The 19,363-nt window shown below is 38.2% G+C and overlaps 1 protein-coding gene across 7 annotated transcripts in view; it reads right to left on the minus strand.

The window, feature by feature from the left end:
- The window catches only part of ARHGAP29 (Rho GTPase activating protein 29), a 48,086-nt gene that overhangs the window by 20,494 nt on the left and 8,229 nt on the right, over positions 1–19,363 (minus strand). For 6 of the 7 annotated variants that reach the window (XM_030953126.1, XM_030953125.1, XM_030953128.1 and 3 more), the window contains exon 3: positions 5,684–5,827. In XM_030953126.1, the coding sequence (XP_030808986.1) occupies positions 5,684–5,827 (144 nt within the window). Of the gene's footprint in view, positions 1–477; positions 2,212–5,683; positions 5,828–19,363 lie in introns of those variants that run through there. The other variant, XM_030953129.1, reaches the window with a different exon arrangement.

A 19,363-nucleotide genomic window follows, 5' to 3' on the forward strand; every position in this document is an offset into this window, starting at 1 on the left:
GCTTGCAAATACAAAATAATGTTGTAATAAGCCTACAGCAAAAAACAATTCTTGCATATTATAATAACATTACCAGTCTCTGTTGACACAGTTCACTACTAAATTACAGCTGCTCCTACCTCTTTGTTCGGCTACACTTTGTAATTACAAAAAAAAAAGCCTCTGGCACCTTTGTTTGAAATGAGATTCAATAAAGCTCCACAGATTTTTAATTTTTTTTAAATAACTTGGTAACTATAAGTGGATTTCTTTTTTTTTTTAATTCAGGTTAGTTGAAAACTACAGCTTTCCAGAAATAATGTTGTGCGTAAGTCTAAACTTTGCATTCCAAATCATTAGGCAACAACAGTCACAAGGAGACCTATTGATTACCAGTCCCTAATGACTGGAAAAATCATTTAGAGCTGGCATGAAATGCAAACTGTTTCAAAATTAGAAGGAATTAGCAAAAACTGTCTATGTATTCAAAGCACTTACCATGGAAACATTTGTATATCCATTAGCCGCAGTGTCTTCGGAGAGAGAGCACTTCTTTCACTTAGCTAACAAGACATTAATATAGAGAGCCTTTCCCTAAAGAAATGCCGTCTGTTTCACTCTGCCTTCCTGTTCCAGGAAGAGTTTTGTTAAGCTTTACACTTTATATGCCAGAGAAATCCTTTCTTTTCAGGATCCATCACAAAAGGGATAACAAATCTCAAATTTTTCAGATTTACTTCTTTTCACTTCTCCCAAAACAGGTTAGTCTAATCTCTTAGTAATTCAGTCAGTAGAACACCACCAGCTTTTTTCTAGCTTACCACCACTGGAATGCTGATGTACTTAACGTCAACTTTAAACCACGCACTCTCTTTCCCCAGGACATCCTGACTGCACACAATAGCTACTGACAACAATGAACTGGAGTAATCTTGCCATGTCTGGAAATGACAGCTATCTATCTATAGTTCTACAGATTTCAAAGCAAGAATACAACTAGACAACTCTTTTAAGCAAGATTTCAGATGACACACAATGAACTTCAAAAAATCATATGACAGTGGTACTTTAAAATCCAAATCCAGTACCAGAAATGCAAGCCTAGCTTGCAGTAGATCTCTATTTCTAAAGCTGTCTTCAAACTGAGGTGGGTTTGGCAATCTCATTAAAATGCTGCAGTATGCTGCAGTTTCAGCTCTTGGGTCATGCCATCAAAACTTCTTTGAATCAAGCACAGATCAGGCTGGGGAGCCCAAAACAGCCACGAAGGTTTTGGAAGTGAGAATCCCAGAAGTTGAAGCATTGCCTGAGGACATCTGAGCAATGCTTCTAAAAACGAAGGAAAGGCTGCCAGCTGGGGAGACCCAAGGGCAAGCAGGGCCTTCAGAAGGTGATGGGCAGCTCCCAGTGAACTCCCAGCCCATGGGACACAGCCATGCTGGAGGCAGCACAAGTTCACTCGCTGCCCCAAGCCTGCTGCCCACACACACGTGCAGGACTGACAGCAGCAAAGCTGCCTTGCCAGCTGTCTGCAGAGCCTGGACAAGCTCGCAGAATTTGCTCTTTGCAGGTCACTTTTCTCACACATGATGGATATATATGATAGCATCACCATGTATTTTCTTAGACAGGAACACATCCTCAATCCATGCTTTGCTAGCTGACTTATAACAAGTAAGCAACCAGCCAACTTCTTATAACTGAGTACCTTTGCAACCAGTTTTGTCTTTAAACTCTCAACAATGCTTTCAAAAACCTTTCAGAACTATGTCAAAAACAAAACAACCACCCAAGCAAACAAAAAACCCAACAGAGACCAAAAGACCACTCCCTCTCTGAAAACAAAGACTTGTAATACCTCTTGTTATTACATCTCTTCTTCAAAAACATGTAAAATAAATGGGGAGAGGAACGTAAGCAAAAAGAGTAATAGTATGGAGATTAGATACAGGCCGAAGAATATTCTTGTATTCTAGAGAAGATCGGCAGACTGCCCAAGCCCTACTGTTCTACTTTTAGTTCTTAGTGCCACATCATTTCACCAGCCTGTACTTACTACCAGGTTTGGCAGCCTCCTCAACTTCAGTTGGATGCCAAAAGACAACTTCAAGGAACTGTGTCCTACTCCTTCCATAATAAATTTTGCTCTGAATGAACATCACAGATACACCAAAAAAACTGAATTACTTCAGTTTTTTTTATTTCTTGTTTGAGGTATTTCTTTTTGATGCAGAACTACTACAAAAAAAAAGCCTATGCTAAAATAGGAAACTTCTACAAGACAAGTGTAATTTTCAGCTTTACCAAGAATCAGTATTCATTCTAGTGATTAAGTCAAAGGGTGTAATTAAGAGCAGAGGAAGAGTACAAACTTGAATTCAGCATGGGATCAGGAGAACCATGTACTCTGGGGCCATCAACTATTTAAAGGCACTGAGTGGAAAAATAACAACTACGAATATGATGCTGTGCCAGAATGGGAAGTGACTTACAGAAATGGGAGCCTAAACAGGTTCCAAGCAAGATGCTTTGGTAAGTCTCAATTCTTCCAGGTCAAGCGAGGTGCCATTTAAAAGACATTTTTCATTAAGCACTCAAGTAGGCATGTAAAAGTAGTAGAGTCCAGAGAGGTCCAGTGAGGCACGTCATGTCCAAGATATAAGCAGACAAATCAAATATGTCATGTCCCACTCTTCTCACTGCCATTTTCCCTCAACCTCAGTCCAAAACAGCACACGTCTGACAAACCTGTACTGCCAAGCATGATTCTCCATAGCACGATTCAGCAACATGTTACAGCTAGCTTTTCCTTCAATCTATCTAAAAGGAAAAGCATTGAACACCCAAAGCAGAAAGAGGGGCACATTTGTATCATTCCCATTGAAGGTCCTGAAAAATGGCCAAGAAGCCAATATTTCAAAGGCTAACAAAAATTAGAGTGCATGTGATCCTCTTTCAAAGGGGGTCACATGCACTCTAACTTTTGTTAGCCTTTGAAATATTCACACATGCAGTAATCTAAAGGGGGGTAGTCCATCTGCACTGGACATTTTGATTAAAGCACAGTGCTTGTCATACTTATGAGAACACTTCACAAGACACTAGGACTTCACAAGTCACTAAGGTTCCCAAGTTATTGTAACTAATTTAACGGAGAGCAAAAGGCATTTGTTTGTTATAATAGCAGTATGTCTCTATATGAAGTTCCAAAGAAAAACTGGATTTGAAACTCTGACATTATGCAAAGACTCAAAAACCAGGAGATGGACTCATGTGTAAATCTCAGCTTGTTTCTATTTCATCCTCTCCTAAATAAACATCAGAATTTTTCCATGTCAGGTTAATTTTCTTCCTATTCATAAATCCAACTACTGAGTGCTTCCATATCTTTTTATAGTTCTGTCCTCCAATGACAAGAAACAGATGAGTCACATGAACTTTTCATAATGTCACATTAACAAAGACAGGGAAGCCAGAGGAAAAAGGATACTGGATATGTTCTACCAGCTCCTCACATTCTTGTAGCTTCCTGTTTATTCAAAAGCTGCATTACCTCTGGTGAAATAACCACAGCTGAAAACATGTGAATGCATGTGTAACACACAGGTCAAAGTAAGCAAATCTGAGTGCTGATATGCTTATAATCACCACAATGTGCTGTATTTTTATTTCCGTTTTCTCAGTACCAGCTGTCCTACACTTCAGTTTGAATATAAACTTGGAGCAGTATGATCTTCAGAAAAAGAACAGCTGTAAAAACCAAACAGGTGCTAAAGGCAAACTGCCTTCACATTTACCACAGATTATGTTGGAGGCAGGTAGTCTGCTTTCATACAGCAAAGGCTTCGCTGTTCACAGAGAAGGAAGACTGAAGTACCAGCCAGAAAGTCCTGAAGTCTTGAATCTCCCCATTTCCACCTCCAGAGGTGTTACAAGTACAGTATGCGTCTGAGCAAACACTGACAGGCATTACCAAAATCTTTGTATCAAAGTACTTGTTTGTATCAATGGCTACAAATACTGACGCAGCACTGTTTGTTTTCAGCTCTCGTAAATGGCAGTTCAACCCCCAGTGAAAGAAGATTTTCAGACAGGCTACTAAACTCTATGTAAGCCTTTTTTTTTTCCCTTTTGAGTTTTAAGAGCTAGTTTTCTCTTTTTGAGAGGTAGGGGGCTGACTCATTCCTGCAGGAGACTGCTGGAAACCAGTCACCTGAGTGAACAGCTGAGCTCAAGTGCCCAGAGAGGGCCTCCAAGTGTTGCAGGATCACTGACATGATCCTGCTTTAGACTTCTGTGGATTTTGCCTTTCATGCTGTTAAGCTTGAGAGCGGTTCTAAAACAATACGATATGATTTACTTGCATACCACAGGTCACTTTTCCTCAACATTTCTTAACTTAAATAAAGTGAACATTGTCCTGCGACCACTGAAATTAGGGCAGAGCAGAGGACACTGTCATCTTACCACAGCACTTAAGCATGGAAATAGCTTGTTGGAGGTGGAAGAATTATGTTCACTAAACAATTAACATGCTCACTGAACACTGACTACCACTGTATGTGTGTACTTCAACTCTCCCCATGATCAAGAAGCAAATAGCACCACAAGGGGCTGTGTCTCTGCTGAAATGTACAAACCTCTAAAGCAAGTTCAGGAAGTTACAGTCCTGTCCCAGGATCATCTGAAATACAGGTACAGAACTATAGGAAACTATGTGTAACACAAAGAAAATGGGAAGTAGTCTGCTACTACCTGCCAAGATCAAACAAACTGGCAAAACCGTATATCAATAGGAAGAATCCATAACAAGTTTGGAAGAATCCAATATATAGGAATCAGGAAGCTAAACACATTAGCATTTTAACTGATATTCCCACTTTACTGAATCAACAATACATTTCAGATGTACTTAGATAAATAGGAAACAAGAGGGAAGGCCTAGACAAAGAAGAAAAACTGAACTATGTGTCTCTGAAGGAAGATATCCTACATGATTTAACATAGGCAAGAGGCAGAGATTTAACCCTACTCAAAGCTGGTTCCACAGTAATATACCAGACTCCAGAGCAGGAAGAGCTGCAGTCAAAGGTTACACAGAGAAGGAACAGGTTTCTGGGGCTGGAGCATTTAAGTGCTTCATTATTTGCATTTGTCTGGCACGCTGAGAAATGCAGTAGCAAAGATCAAGAACAGAAAGTATTTACATGTCTGCAATACTTTTGTTGCTATTGACACATGGCTGCAATGCACTTGTGGAATTTATAACTCTTCAACTATGCAGATTTGGATTGCTCAGAGATTTCTTCATCTGATATAAATACAATACCATCCCTATAAATTCACAAACTTAGGCAAAGATTCTTTGCAAATCTCAAAGTAGATAAATGCCAGGTTTATTACTCTGTGACATTCTGTGATACTCCGGTAAAGAAAAGCTTAAAATCAAAGGCTTGTGCTTTTAGAATTCAATGTGGGTTTGCACTTAGCTTCCTATAAGCAGAATTTTATCACATCAATGAGAAAACAAGCTACTTAATATTACTCTTCACTTAGGGAAGGCATTTTTTTAAACAAGTATTACAGCATTATGCTTTAAAAACACCCACTTTCTTCTGTATATGTAGAATTCTATCTATAACTCTAAGCCAATCAAGTCACTAATTACAATTTTCCATGAATATGAAAGATAGTAATTCCTTACCTTTTACTTTTGCAATAACTGTTCCTGCAGCACTAAGAATATCAACTGAATTTAGAGTCTGATGTTTATTTATCACTGCTTTTAAAACACGTAGTAACTCCCCCAGGCGTTCATGTACTACTTGATGGAGGCCATCATGATTTTCTGAAAAAAGTAAAGGAGAAACTACATTAAAACAGTGAATTGACACCCAGTCACATTACAAAACACATTGAGAGTATTCAGCTGCATGGAATTCTAGGCCATATTGAAGCTGAGCCTACTTAAAATAAAAAAAATTGTTAAAAACACAGAGTTATAATAGCAGCTACCAATAGTAAACTTGCAATATTGTATATCATCCACACAAACTTATTTCTCACAAAAAGTGAAGCAAGTATACTTTAAAAAAAGGAGGGGGGGAATTGTATAACAACACCCTAAGGTTTCTAAACTAAACCATCATTTTTTCTCATGTCATTTCATCAACCACCATTTTGATAATTACTTATATGAAAAAAGGTATCAACAAAGCAGATTCTGATTGTTCATTAAGTAATTCTTCACCTGATACAAATTCAACACCATACAGATATGTTTGTAAATTAAAATTTCTGGCAAATGTTGGTTAGTTTTTAATTAAAGTATTAGCAAAACCTTAAGCATTTTTAGTATATAAGCCAAGATCTACAACGGTCTGTCTTTATGCATGTCAGTCTTGATAAGTAAGTTGAACATCTAAATTAGGCCAAATCAGAAAAATTCTCAAACACACTCCAGGATGGTGATGTTTTTTATAGCACACGCCTCTTGCTATGTGCCTTTAAATCCCAACCTCATCTAAGTTTTTACAAAATACTTATTGTTGCATGCACAGCACAGGTTAAAGCACAATCTGTTCTGTTACAGAAGAGGTGCTGGTGCATGGAATAAAGTTTCTCATGTGCTAGAGTGCTGCGTTGCAAGTTGTGGTAAAAAGCTTTCAAATTCAGGAAAGTCTAGCTTATGAAAAAGAAAAAGAGGATCTAATAGAAGCTGACTCACTTCCCCACCGAGCAGGGCAATTCTGTGTTGTCTGTGGCCATGAAGGCAAACAGGTCAATACAGACAATCACAGTACAGTGCAAATTGATCCAGTGTTGCTCAGAGAACAGTTTCAACTCAGAGCCATTTTTTTCTGGTGACAAGACATTATATTCAGGCTAGGGGCACCAAAATTTTTCTGAGGAATCCACATAGTACACAACATGACACATGAGTATAGCGGATCACTGCTGTCAGGTGTGCAGGTGGGGAGGCTACACACAAATTTTATACATTTGTATCAGGTACAATAGCAAGTCTCCCAAGGACCACCATGCTTCAGGCTTTATTCCCCTACATGCCACATACCAGATTTTTTTTCCAATTCAGATTGGCTTATACATTGTCAAAGGAATAAACCTTGACTCAGGAAGTACACAAAGGTAAACACTATCTACCATTCACAGGCACTTTTCCTGCTGGAAGGGTCAAGAAAGCTCCAGCTGCAACAGGACACACGAAAGTCTAGGAAAATCCATCTTACACAGTAGTAAATTAGGAAAGTTCTAAGTAACTTGTTAAAAAAATGACCACCCAGTTGTGGCTTCATCTTCATTTACACCTACATGTAATGATTTTGAACTGACTCAATACTATTAAAATTTGATAATATATCTTGCCAGAACAATAGCGGGAAAGGCAAAATAAGTGAGAAGGGGAAAAATGAAAGAAAAATCTTGAAGTGGACACAAGCCCCTTCAAGTGTGGAACAGAAGTAATAAGCTTCAAATGCTAACGGAAAACAACCACTGAGTTGAATTAAATGTTTATCATACCATCCAGAAGAACACTATCACTAAAATAATGCACTCAAGGAGGAGATTACTTATTTGTACTCTCAAAAGCAAAGGCTACACCCAACTGAGATTTCTTTGTATTCCATCACGGTATCATTTGTTTACAAAATATCTGAAACATTGTTTCTGTGCCTCCAGAAGACAAAAGGTCTGTGACAAGTGGTGCTTGGGGAGAGGCGGGGGCAGAAGGCATCAGGAGCCACAACTACACTGCATTCACAATAACTGAGACCAAAGAGACACTAAACCAGAGATTTCCTGTTCAGGACAGATTTAGAAACCTCAGGTAGCAAAACAGCCTAAATATGCCAGATGAACAGAAATGGAGTTTGAATGGTAAGAAGTCTGAAAATGGCTGAGATCAAAACAACAGTAGAACAAATACAGTGAAAGGATTGCACAAGGAAATGTGTCTCCAATGAGTTTCTGCAGCAATTCAATCTAACTGAAGTACTCACAAAAAAGTATTTACTTTCAGTTTTTCTTCTGTCCCTTTTATGGCTGTACACATTCATTGATGCACATGAAGTCAGCAGGAAATTCTCTACAAATGATGCCATACTGTTTTAAAAGCTTAAGAGCATGAAATGCAAAATCCACAGAAGTCTAAAGCAGGATCATGTCAGTGATCCTGCAACACTTGGAGGCCCTCTCTGGGCACTTGAGCTCAGCTGTTCACTCAGGTGACTGGTTTCCAGCAGTCTCCTGCAGGAATGAGTCAGCCCTCCACCTCTCAAAAGGAGAAAACCAGCCCTTAAAACTGAAAAGGAGGAAAAAAAAAGGCATGCATAGAGTTTAGTAGCCCAACTGAAAATCTTCTTTCACTAGGGGTTGAACTGTCATTTACACCCAAATGAAAGCATACTCTGTAGGAGAAGTGGAGAGAGAAGAACAGGGTGAAAAAGCATGTATTCAAAGCTGACAAGTCTAATACACAAGAATGACAGTACAAAGCAGCTGGAAAGTCTCTCTGCCAAGCCATCACAGTAGCACACTACTGTCACTGGCATCCCAGTCCTCAATGGTTTTGGTCACCACATTTTCTAACCGCTCACACATCTTTAATGTAGAAGTATAATCTACCTATTTTCTAATTTTACATATTTCTCAAAGGGAAGCCTTTGTTTAGTAAGTTACTAAGCAATAATGTCCTTACAGCTATGGATTCTATTCATGCAAAACAAAATCAAATTTGCTCATCAAGCTTGTCAGCACCAGTCACCCTCCCTGCCAAGTCAGGGCTGGTCACAATACACACAGTCGGGAAAGGCACTGCTGTGTCAGTTGGCTGGCATTCTTTTGTCTGACCTGATTTATTATTGGCCCAAACATTTCTGAAGTTGTTTATGTCAACAAATGTTTGCCAGGATAACTTTAAATACAGAGCAACAGTCTTTCCCCCACTACACTGCTCTTCAGACCCATACAGGAGATGTACATGCAATTCTACTTTCTGCTTCTCCACAGAGAATATTAAGGCCTTTTAATAGCAGCAGACTTTCTCTCTACTACTCAATTTCCACCAGTCCCCAAAGAAGGGAAACCACTAATACAACTATTGTTTTGCTGTGGCTAAAAGTTTGTTTAGAACAGAAGTTGGTCTCACTAAAGAAAGACAGGGTAGCAGTCTAGATAAAACAACTGAAAAGTAACACATCCCTGCAAGATTCTTTGAGTCAGAATGCATGTGAGACTGTCAAAGCAGATATTCTAGTTCACAACAAGTAAAAGTCCAGCTTTCCATTAGGAGTTTTTTACAATTAGGAAGATGTGGTTAGTTATGCCATGCATTCCAATATTTTCAAGAACATTACACGATGTGAACAACATTCTGTGCATACCCTCGACAGCCACAAGTTTATATACACAGAGCAGGCTCTTCAGACGGGGGGGGGAAGTCTACAGAAACTCACCTCACTGGTCAAAATCTTACTATAAACAAGGTAACTTGGAGTTTTGCACAGTATCTTCTGCATCTACCTTCATAAACACACTGTGCCTTCACTATGATCAGAATCTACAGAGAACGCACTCTGGACATTTCCAGTAGAATAAATGCAGTTGATGAGAACCCCTAAATGCCCATGGTAGCCATCACCCTCACTAGGTCTAGTCCTCATTTTGGGAACTCCCTTTGTAAATCTGTTCTCCTGGCATCAGCTGAAGTGTGTGTACTTCACCTCCCCTTCAAATGAAATATAATAATCTGAATTCCAATTTTAGGCACCATTTCATATCTTCTCCATGAATTCTAACCTCTTTCAGGACAAACAGTCCAGCCAAATAATCTTGCAGGATGGTGGTAAGAACAAGCACACAAACTTGGAAACAATTTCCCCAATATCTGGATCCAGAACTTTAACAAAAAGTTTCACCTTATAGGATGCAAACAGTCAGCTTCTCATCCCTTTCAGTCTTTGAAGGACTCAGAAGAAAGATCTTGAGTAACCAACATTTCAGTATTCAAGACCAATATCTTAGCTAAGAGACCATTCACTCTATTTATTAAAAAAAACTCATTTTGACCTTTAAGTAAATGATATCCTGTTTCTGTTACACTCTAGAGAAGGATTACATGGAGGCACTTCCTATGCCACCTAGGGCAAGGAAAAAAACAGTATTGGAATGAAGCTGATCCAAAGTAAAAGAGATTTTATCTAAAAATCTCATTATTATCTTCATCTATGTCCATACTGCATACTAGGACACTGTCAGCACTCAGGTCTGAACCTGATCCAGACTATGAGACTTCCCAGTGAACATCACAGATAGGCAAAACAATCACACAATAATAAACTGTGTGGAAATCACCTAATTCCTACATCTGCAGTTTGGCAAACAGTCCCAGATTAAACCATCATTTTCTTTTTGCCTGTTATCTCTGTCAGCCCCATGCTAACACAATTAACAGCCTGGCATATTTATTCGATTTAACAGAGTTCACTACTACATTCAAAAGACCACAAGAATTAATCAAACACACAGTGAAAGCAAGTTTTACATTGATTGTGGTTTGACCATAGCAAAGTTACCTATGTCCCTGCACTCTGGTCTACCATCAAAGCAGCTTTTTTTAGGCAGTAAACATATGAGTTAGACATGATTTTCATTGATTGTATGGATATAAAATGAACAAAACTTCTTCGTCTAGTGGTGGTAGAGATATTTGTTGGTGGTCATAGTTCAGAAGCGATGAGAAAGCAACAGTCTTAGCTATCATATTTCATCATTATTTGGCTACATGCTGAAGATGTAAGGAAGGAAACATTTTAATGCACTGAAAAACTCACTCAGAGAATTCCTGGAAGAATTTATTCCTGCAAAATCTCTAGCAAGCCTGGAAGTTGCAGAAGGGTCTGGGAGAGTCATCACCTTTCTACCCTGTGCACAATGCAGAACAAGAAGCCACCTACCCATCCCTCTGTCAAGAAACATAGTGCTTGAAGCTTCCAAATTAGCAAGACAGCCAGTCCCAGCCTTTTTGTTCATCAGTATCATGGCAACCCCTGTTGTCATGGCATCATTAAAACACACCACACTAAATTCATAGTCTGTAGCAGCATGTGCTCCAACCAATGTTCTAACTACATCATACTGCAGCAAAAAATTACAATTTATGGAAAATAATCAGTTAAAAAATTATTTCAATGAGGAAAATCTAGGGACACATGAAGTTTGATTAGGAATGAGGAAAAAGTAATAAAAATAGTAACCCAAATGCCTGTATTTGAAATAAAAGCATTGGACTTTTGTAAGGGTTTTTTTTGAGAAGAGCAATATTGACCCAGTTCAGTGAGAATGCATTGAGACTTCCTGCAAACAGCTCACTGAATACAGTACTGAAAGTAGCACTGTTTGATTCCAGTTATTCCATACAAATAGTGCTTTTGTAATACAAGAAAGCGTTTAACATTTGGAAAGTTAATTGTCTCTTTACTGTTAAACTACTAAATTTATTCTTAAAGTCAGGTTGCACAAAGTTAGGGTAAAATAAAAAAGCACCTGGTACTTACCTCTTCTTTAATTTTAATAGTAACAGTTTTGTCTTTACTTTTTGAAATAAGCCCCCTGTATATGCAAGCTTGCAATTTTTGCAGAAAAAATATCCCTAAACAGAACAGAAAACCATCCCACATTAGTTAATGCTTCCAGGCTAAGTTTTCTAGCATGATAACTTTTGGTTATATATCACAAATAACCCTTTCAAATTTGTCATTTGCTGTTAGGGACTGGCCAAAACACAACAATTTATCCATTTAGATTTAACCACTAACCACGCTGATCAGCCTCTGATGTGACCTTGAGCCGTGCTGGTTTTTGTTTTTCATTAAACTGGGCTAACATTCCTACCCCATTTTAGTTATGAGCCAATTCTGTGCTTGTGAATTCAAAACTTTTGTAAGAAGTCCCTCTTGACTACATATTTAGAGCAAATCCAAACTAAATTAATTTTCAAAAATTAAAGTAACAAAAATAAAGATGTCTTAAAACAATCTTTTCAAATATTAATAAAATAGGTGTATATGCAAAATAGATCAGAATAATCAAAATCTTATAATTCTGTTTACACTGAAAGCAGTTACATATTATCTTTTTGTTGGTTTGCCAACTGACATCAGCAGAAAAGCTGTTACTTCACATTTGTCTCACAGTTAGATTAATAGATGAATTCCCCATTTGTCAAAGTAGGGAAGCCTTTCAGAAAAAAACAACCACAATGCAGTTTTTATTCTATTTCAATATGATGTACACTACACACCTTTAACTTTTTTATTCTACTAGCCTTGAGATTCCAGTCAACTAACCCAAGTGTGTTCAGCCATGCAGTTTAATCTTTAGAATACTCTAATCTTTTATTAAACCAAAATTTAGACACCAGAAACCGGTAATGAATGAAAATTGCTAGTGTTTCCTTCCTTACCCATTTCTGACAAATGAGAGTGAAAACACTACATGGTCATTTTAATCACTGTTCATTTCCCTGAATCTTCCCAGAGATTAAGAATAAATCTAGGTGAGGATAATGCTTCAGAAGTTTCAAGACACATTTTAAGTTAAAATTGTAAATTGTCAAGTGGACAAACGGCTATATTCTTTAGTATGAATACATTAGCAATAAATCTGATCAGTCACAGTTCATAAAAAATCATATCCATTGGGACAGGCAACCATACATCTAATAGTGGCTAGTTACTTATTTCTTATTCAAGCATATTTCACTAAAACTTAGTCAAACAGTCACTACACTGAACAGCTGCCAATGGAAGACACTGTTAAAATAAAATGAGAACTCTTATGCTCTAAGCAACCATGTTCCTTGCATACTGGTTCAAGTTCTGAGAGTATATGAAGTAATATTTGCTCAATATTTACAGCACAAATTTTATTTAAAAAAAGAACAAATCACAAAACGAAAGAATCTCCAGCAAGTTGATCATAGCATATCAAACTGGCAAACAAAGAGTAGTATGAAAGTTACAGTTTATTAATTCTAAATAAAATTAATTTAACCTTTGGTAATCAACATCGAGAGATGATCAAACAATACTTAACCTTTAACTCATGTTAATTTCAATCTAAAATGCTGTTTGTTTTACCTGCCTGCTCCTTCCACTTTCAGCCTAAGCCACTGAGTGAAGAAGCTATGTTACTGCTGCCTGCCCACCTAGTTTTCAAAAGACCACACAAAGCCAGGATTACAAGATCATATGGTGTTAAACAAGGGGTGTGCTATTTTGTGCATTTATTTTAAAGGATTTTTTTTAACTCAACTATGGACAGCTATAGGATGTGACAGTAGTCCATTTCTGGCTTGTTGATTAAAAGAAAAAAGTTACACTTTAAAATCAACTTAGATTTAAAGTGGTATTCAAATCCCTACAGCAGCAGCTGATAACATTAGTTGTATAGAAAACTGGTGAACATAAAGGATTAAGGGCTATTTGAAGTTCCTTCACTGTGTCCTGCTGAAACAACCATCCAAGAGAGCAAAACCTGACTGCATAGCTCACACAGGTGGCAGAGCCAACTGAATGGTCCAAAGGAAATACTTTTAAAATCTTCCCATTTACTAAACTCAGGAGCAGTCAATCTCCACTGCAATATAATGTTTTGATATCAGTTAATTCACACCAAAACATTTTTGAAGATTTTTGTATAAAGAGAAAACACAGTAACATTGAGGCAGTAACTGATGTCACACAGGCACTTGCACTTCCCAAATGGCAACAGTAACTCACTGTACATCTCACCGTTAATTTTTAACAGAGTAGTATTTCTTCATAAATACCTTGCAACAGAAGGGTGAGAAACACAGCACAATGAATTTGCTTTGTGGTTCTGGATTTACCCATCTGTTTCTCCCTAGTACCACTGAAGTTGTCATTCCAGGCAGTCAATGCTAGATCAAAAATTTATATGCTTCAGACCTACTGCTTTCTTTCCAAGTTCTCAGCCACCTTCTCTAAAATCTCATGTCTAGCCATCCTCTGAAGCCAACTACAGCTAGAAGGAGTTCTCCATTGCTCGCTGAATTTGTTTGCTTGTCCTTAACACAAGGGTTTAAACATGAACAGCAGAAAACATTTAATTTGACCAGTCTGCAGTCTGAACCCTGTCAGCTTTCCCTTCAGCACGGCATCAGCTATTTATCACAGTCACTTTCTCAAAGCCCTTCACAAACTGTCTTCACTCAACTATCACAATTCATGTGTGCTGCTAAGCTTTCAGATAAACAATTTGCAGCTTACTCAACACAGAACAAAACATATAGAACTACCCCTCAAAAAAGCTGCCTCCTCAACTGCTCTTCTGTTGGGAGTGGACAACCTACTTGTGAGCTGAGACCATACTGACTGCCAATCTTCACTGCTCTGCACCTCCACCACTTCTGGGATTCCAGTAAACACTTTTTTTCCCCACTTGTCAGCACTGGACAACTTCTGGACAGACGTTTTAGTTCCATAGTTGTGGCAGAACAAAATAACTTACATACCCTGTACGCAATAAATGAATGAAATAAAAAGTCCACAGGAGAAACAAACAAAAACCCCACAGAATGCATTCTACTAAAGAATCCATTAATACCACTAGAAACACTAAAACAGCAAGATAAATCTGTGAACACTGAGCAGTCTTTAAGCTAATGCTTCAGGAATACCATGTCCATAACTATTTCAGTTACATCTGAGCTTAAAAGTAGAGCTAAGAATATAACTGCAGTCCAAAAGTAGAACATTAACTGAGATGTTACATTCCCTCACAACACAGAGCCCTAGAACAATCACACCTGGATAAACTGGGAAAATTTAAATATAATAATTAAGAAGAACTTGGAATTGCTAAGTACAATGTCAAGTCCTAAAGATATCAAAGCCTCTTTCTGAAAAGGCATTTAATTCCACCATATAAAAATACTTCCTGCAACTTACTGATCTACAACCCTGCAACTGACATTTTCCATTAATTTTTTAATTTTCATTTTTTTAATGCATCTTTGCTGAAACTTCCTCACTAGGTCTTTCCCATCTTGCAGACTTCTAAAACCAGGGAAAGACTGAGACATTACAAGATTTAGAAGAACACCTGATTCCTTCCCAAATAAGAACCTCCCCTTCCCTTCAGCAGGTACGCGCAGCAAGCTCCACAATCCCAGGGTCATTCTGTGTGTCACAGATAAGTAGCACTAACAGAACTTGTGCCAGCATCATGAACTGCTGCAACACCCCCCTGCAGGCCCTGAACCAAAGTTATACACAGCAGAGAGAATAAACATATTTGAAAAAGGGGACATGTTATATTACTAAAATAGCTTAACTATCTGAAGTAGTTCAGTAATGACAAAGAAAACAAGACTGAAGAGGTAAGCTTTGTTAACTTAAAGATTAAAACTGGTTTATCAACTAAAAATAACTGTAATTGGCAAGTAAGAATTCCTACATACTTTTAAAAATTAGTCAAAGAAATTATTCAAGCAATAAAGGAGGAAAAATGGGGAAAAGGAAAAAATCCTCTGTTCAGCTAAATCTCAGTCTCAACAAAAGAAAATTCCTCAAGTCCCAGGTTTTGCATTTACACTGTTCTGTAACAAATGCCATTAAGATAAAAGTTTAACTCACACATAAGTATTTTCTACAGCCTTACATGAGCCATGTCCGTCTTCCATTAAAAGGGGCATTTTAGGCAGACAAAGGAATAAGCCCCCATAAAATCCCTATTTTCCTGAGGAAAGGGAAACAGCAACATACAAAAATCAAGGTCCAAGCTCTGTATCAAATCTCCTACCCTGCCATGCTGTTGTAACTCTAATCCATTAGCAAGACATTAGCTCTAACAATCAAATCACTAAAACTGTCAGGTTGGATGAACATTTGCTCAGAATTAAGCAACAAGTCAGCTTCAGTTCTGCGACCTAGCCACATAAATAGGAAGAACAAACACTTCCAACAAAACTGGTGGAAAAGGAATGGTTTTGTCCATGAAACCTTCATGAAGTCAAGATCATTAAGATGACAATTACAACTGTTAACTCTATGCTGTCAGGCATACAAAAATTATTTGTATTGATGATGTTCTTTCATGTTGCAACTTTGATAAATTGATACATGAGCAAAATGAGAAAACTGAATATTTCTGTGGATCTGCTATAATACATTTTGCCAAGAATGGGAAACTCATTTATGGCAAGCGGTTTTTGTATTGTTTTGAAACACAAGAGAGCTCCTACATGTTCATGGGAATTGCTGTTTAGAACACAAGACTTATATGTGTTAATGACTGAATATGGGTCAATTCTTATCTTTCAGATGTTATGGCAGAGCTCTTTGTATCTCTCAAAGTTGTTTTTTGGTTCAAGTGCTCCTGCTCCTTAAGCTGTAAACTATATTAGAAGGATTTTTGTTGTTGAAAGGCCTAGCTTTACTTTCAAAAATTAAAATTCTACTATTCATCCTCTTCCTCACTAGCGACCTTTCATCTTTCTGTTCTTGTCATTTCAGTTCCATTAGTCTAGTTGCTGTGATGGAAAGGGAAGCTAATTCTAATTAACACTCCAGCTAAGGCTCTAAGTGTTTTGAGCTCCTTTCATACATCAGAAATGTAAAAAGGAGTAAGAATGAAGTTTTTCCTTGTGTTATGTTTTTTTGCACTTCAAAAGCAACATAAGAATGAAAAATGCCTGTGCTCTCTTATAAACAGCTCAGAGTTTTCCTAAAGAAAGATGTGCTAATTATTCAAGTCAACCAAAATATCTGACTGCACATAAGGGTTGATTTTACATTTTAAACACTCACGAGCCTTCAAGACACCCCCCCCTCCTGACTGCTGATCTTAGACACTATAGCAACAAGTGAACATTTGTTCTGAAGGAATGTGGAGTATGCAACTGGGGGAGGGGTAGTACTATCAGCCACAAACTTATCTCCCGGTCCACTAAGTTATTATTTAACTTCAATCTTCTCTGACCTGAAGAAACAGCATTTACTATCCAACATTAGCAACCAGCATTTAACAGGCAGCTTACACTTTGACTAAGAAGAACACAGATTTGCTTGAACTCAACTTCAAGAGGAGGCTGGTTTTTTCCTCTTGCTCAGAATAGTGGAAACAGAGGACTGCAGATGAATTAAGCAGTGCGCTACCATTGCAAATGTGCAAAACCAAACAAAATACCCAGCTCCTCTGGCTCTGCTCACAGAGTCTGAAAGTCCAAGACTCCCTGACTAAAGCCTGCAGCCAACAGACTCAGAACACAGGAGGCTTGGGCAAAACAGACTGCGGGATGATCTGGAGTGAAATGAAAAGGAAGGTGGGAAGTTTGCTCTCCCAGATTAAGTGCAATGTTCCTGGGGAAAACCTATGGTTCATAACTATGCCTGCCTCCCATAAACTGACCGTAAAATATCTTCTTTTGCACTGCTGAGGGTTTGCCTTCATCCAGGCTCTACATCACACTTTCTCTGCCTAGCTTCTCAACTCTGAGGAAACTGGACAGGAACATGACTCAGGGCCAGGGATCTCAGTGTTTTGTGTCGAAGAGAGGGACCAGAAAACGACAATGTGGAAGTGAAGAAAGCATGGGAAAATGACCAGGAGGTCTCTGGCTTGCTGTGGTCCTACAGCTACACTAAAAGAAGCAACCTGTCTAATTTTTTTTTCCTCTGAGTTTTGCCATTAAAAACCCAAGAAAACCACTTTTAAAAGAAGTCACTACTATTACCTTTCAGTTCTTAGCAATAGTTTTACTTGTTAAAGAAAATTTAAGGAACTATTTACTTTGTTCTTATCCTTGTTTATATCTTTCACGCTTTTAGCGTGAAAGACTATTTCAGATTTGTGAAAGGACAATTTCAGTTTCAGATTGATAGAACTTCTACTTAGTAGTGACTACTACCTGGAGGTAAGTGAAAGGGTGTACTAAGGAATTTCCAGGTCAGAAAGACTGGAAGCAGATATGACTGTGCATGTAAGAAGCAGGTTTCAGAAAGGCAAGTTTAGAAGATGACTGTCAAATTCAAGTGTGCCAAAAGCTCAGTGCTAAGGGGACTGGTTAATTTGTCATCTACAAAGGGCATCCTCTGCTTGCTGTTCTCCCCACCACCATCCCACCTTTAATAACCCCTGTCAAACTTAGCATTCAATAAAGGAGACAAAAGAATTGATACAGGTTTTAGCAGTGCATGCTGTGATGCCAGAATGGAGGGCCACACCAACTCTGCCTAGACCCTCACCGTCTTGTTCCACTTTAACCTCTGGCCCCTTGTTCGTTTGCCAGCCACCTTCTCCCTTTTTGCTGGCACCCAGTACAACCTTACACCCAGCTCATGGAACTGATCCAGCTAAAAACTAGTTCCTTTCTTCCTAGGACTAGTTTTCAGGCAGATCTGCCCCAAAACTCAGCTTGCTATGCAGTCACCAGAGAACCACCACCAGTGTCAAGGAAAACAGCGAGATCACAGCAGCTCACGTAGAAGTTTCTTTGTAAACGGCTGTGGAAATTGACTATCAGCATGTTTAAAACAAAACCCTGAACATAACAAGCTTTATAATAAGAAAACAGCAGGTTTAGATGCATCTGGAGGATTTTAAACAGTTACAGAACTGTATCAACAATTACGCTGCTGATGGAGAGAGGAAAACACAGGCAATATCTGCACAAGCACATCAGAGGTTATTCCCTGCAGCTGCCCCAGCCTGGCTTAATCCTGCCCTCCCGCTACTGAGGCTCAAACAGGCACTGCTGCTAACTCCGCCATGGGAACCATAACATCCAAAGCAGCAAACACAAGTTGTCAGAATTCACCTTTTAACATCTAATTTGGTTCAGCAAGAGGATGAACAGTCTTATTACAGGCAAATGCATTCTAAACATGCAGTAAGTTCCTTGTAGATCAAGTCTGAATAGAGCTACAAAGTACAAAAACATTTTATTTTAATAATAAATCACAAAATTATTCTTTCAGATACTGCAAGCATTATCACATTTTGGCAGATTCTGGAAGTGATAAAACTTAAAATTCCACTTTAGACTATTTCTCAACTTTCTCAACTATTTTTAATTCTCTAGTATTATTTATTAGTTACTAGACAGTTTGTTTTCCTTCTTTTTCGAGCTACATGGAATAAGAGAAACAATTACATGGATTCCTCCGCTTTTTTCTACCAGTTCTCAAAGGTAATTTAATAATTCACACAGGTTGTTTACACATTTGATAATCACTACGTTTTCACAGTTCCCAAAAGTTAGCTGCCCTGACAGCATTTTCTTTTCCCTTCTCTCATAAAAGTTTTTTTTTTTATCTATCAAACAAAATACTACCCAGTA

The sequence above is a fragment of the Camarhynchus parvulus genome, chromosome 8 (assembly GCF_901933205.1).
Source record: "Camarhynchus parvulus chromosome 8, STF_HiC, whole genome shotgun sequence".
NCBI lineage: Eukaryota > Metazoa > Chordata > Aves > Passeriformes > Thraupidae > Camarhynchus > Camarhynchus parvulus.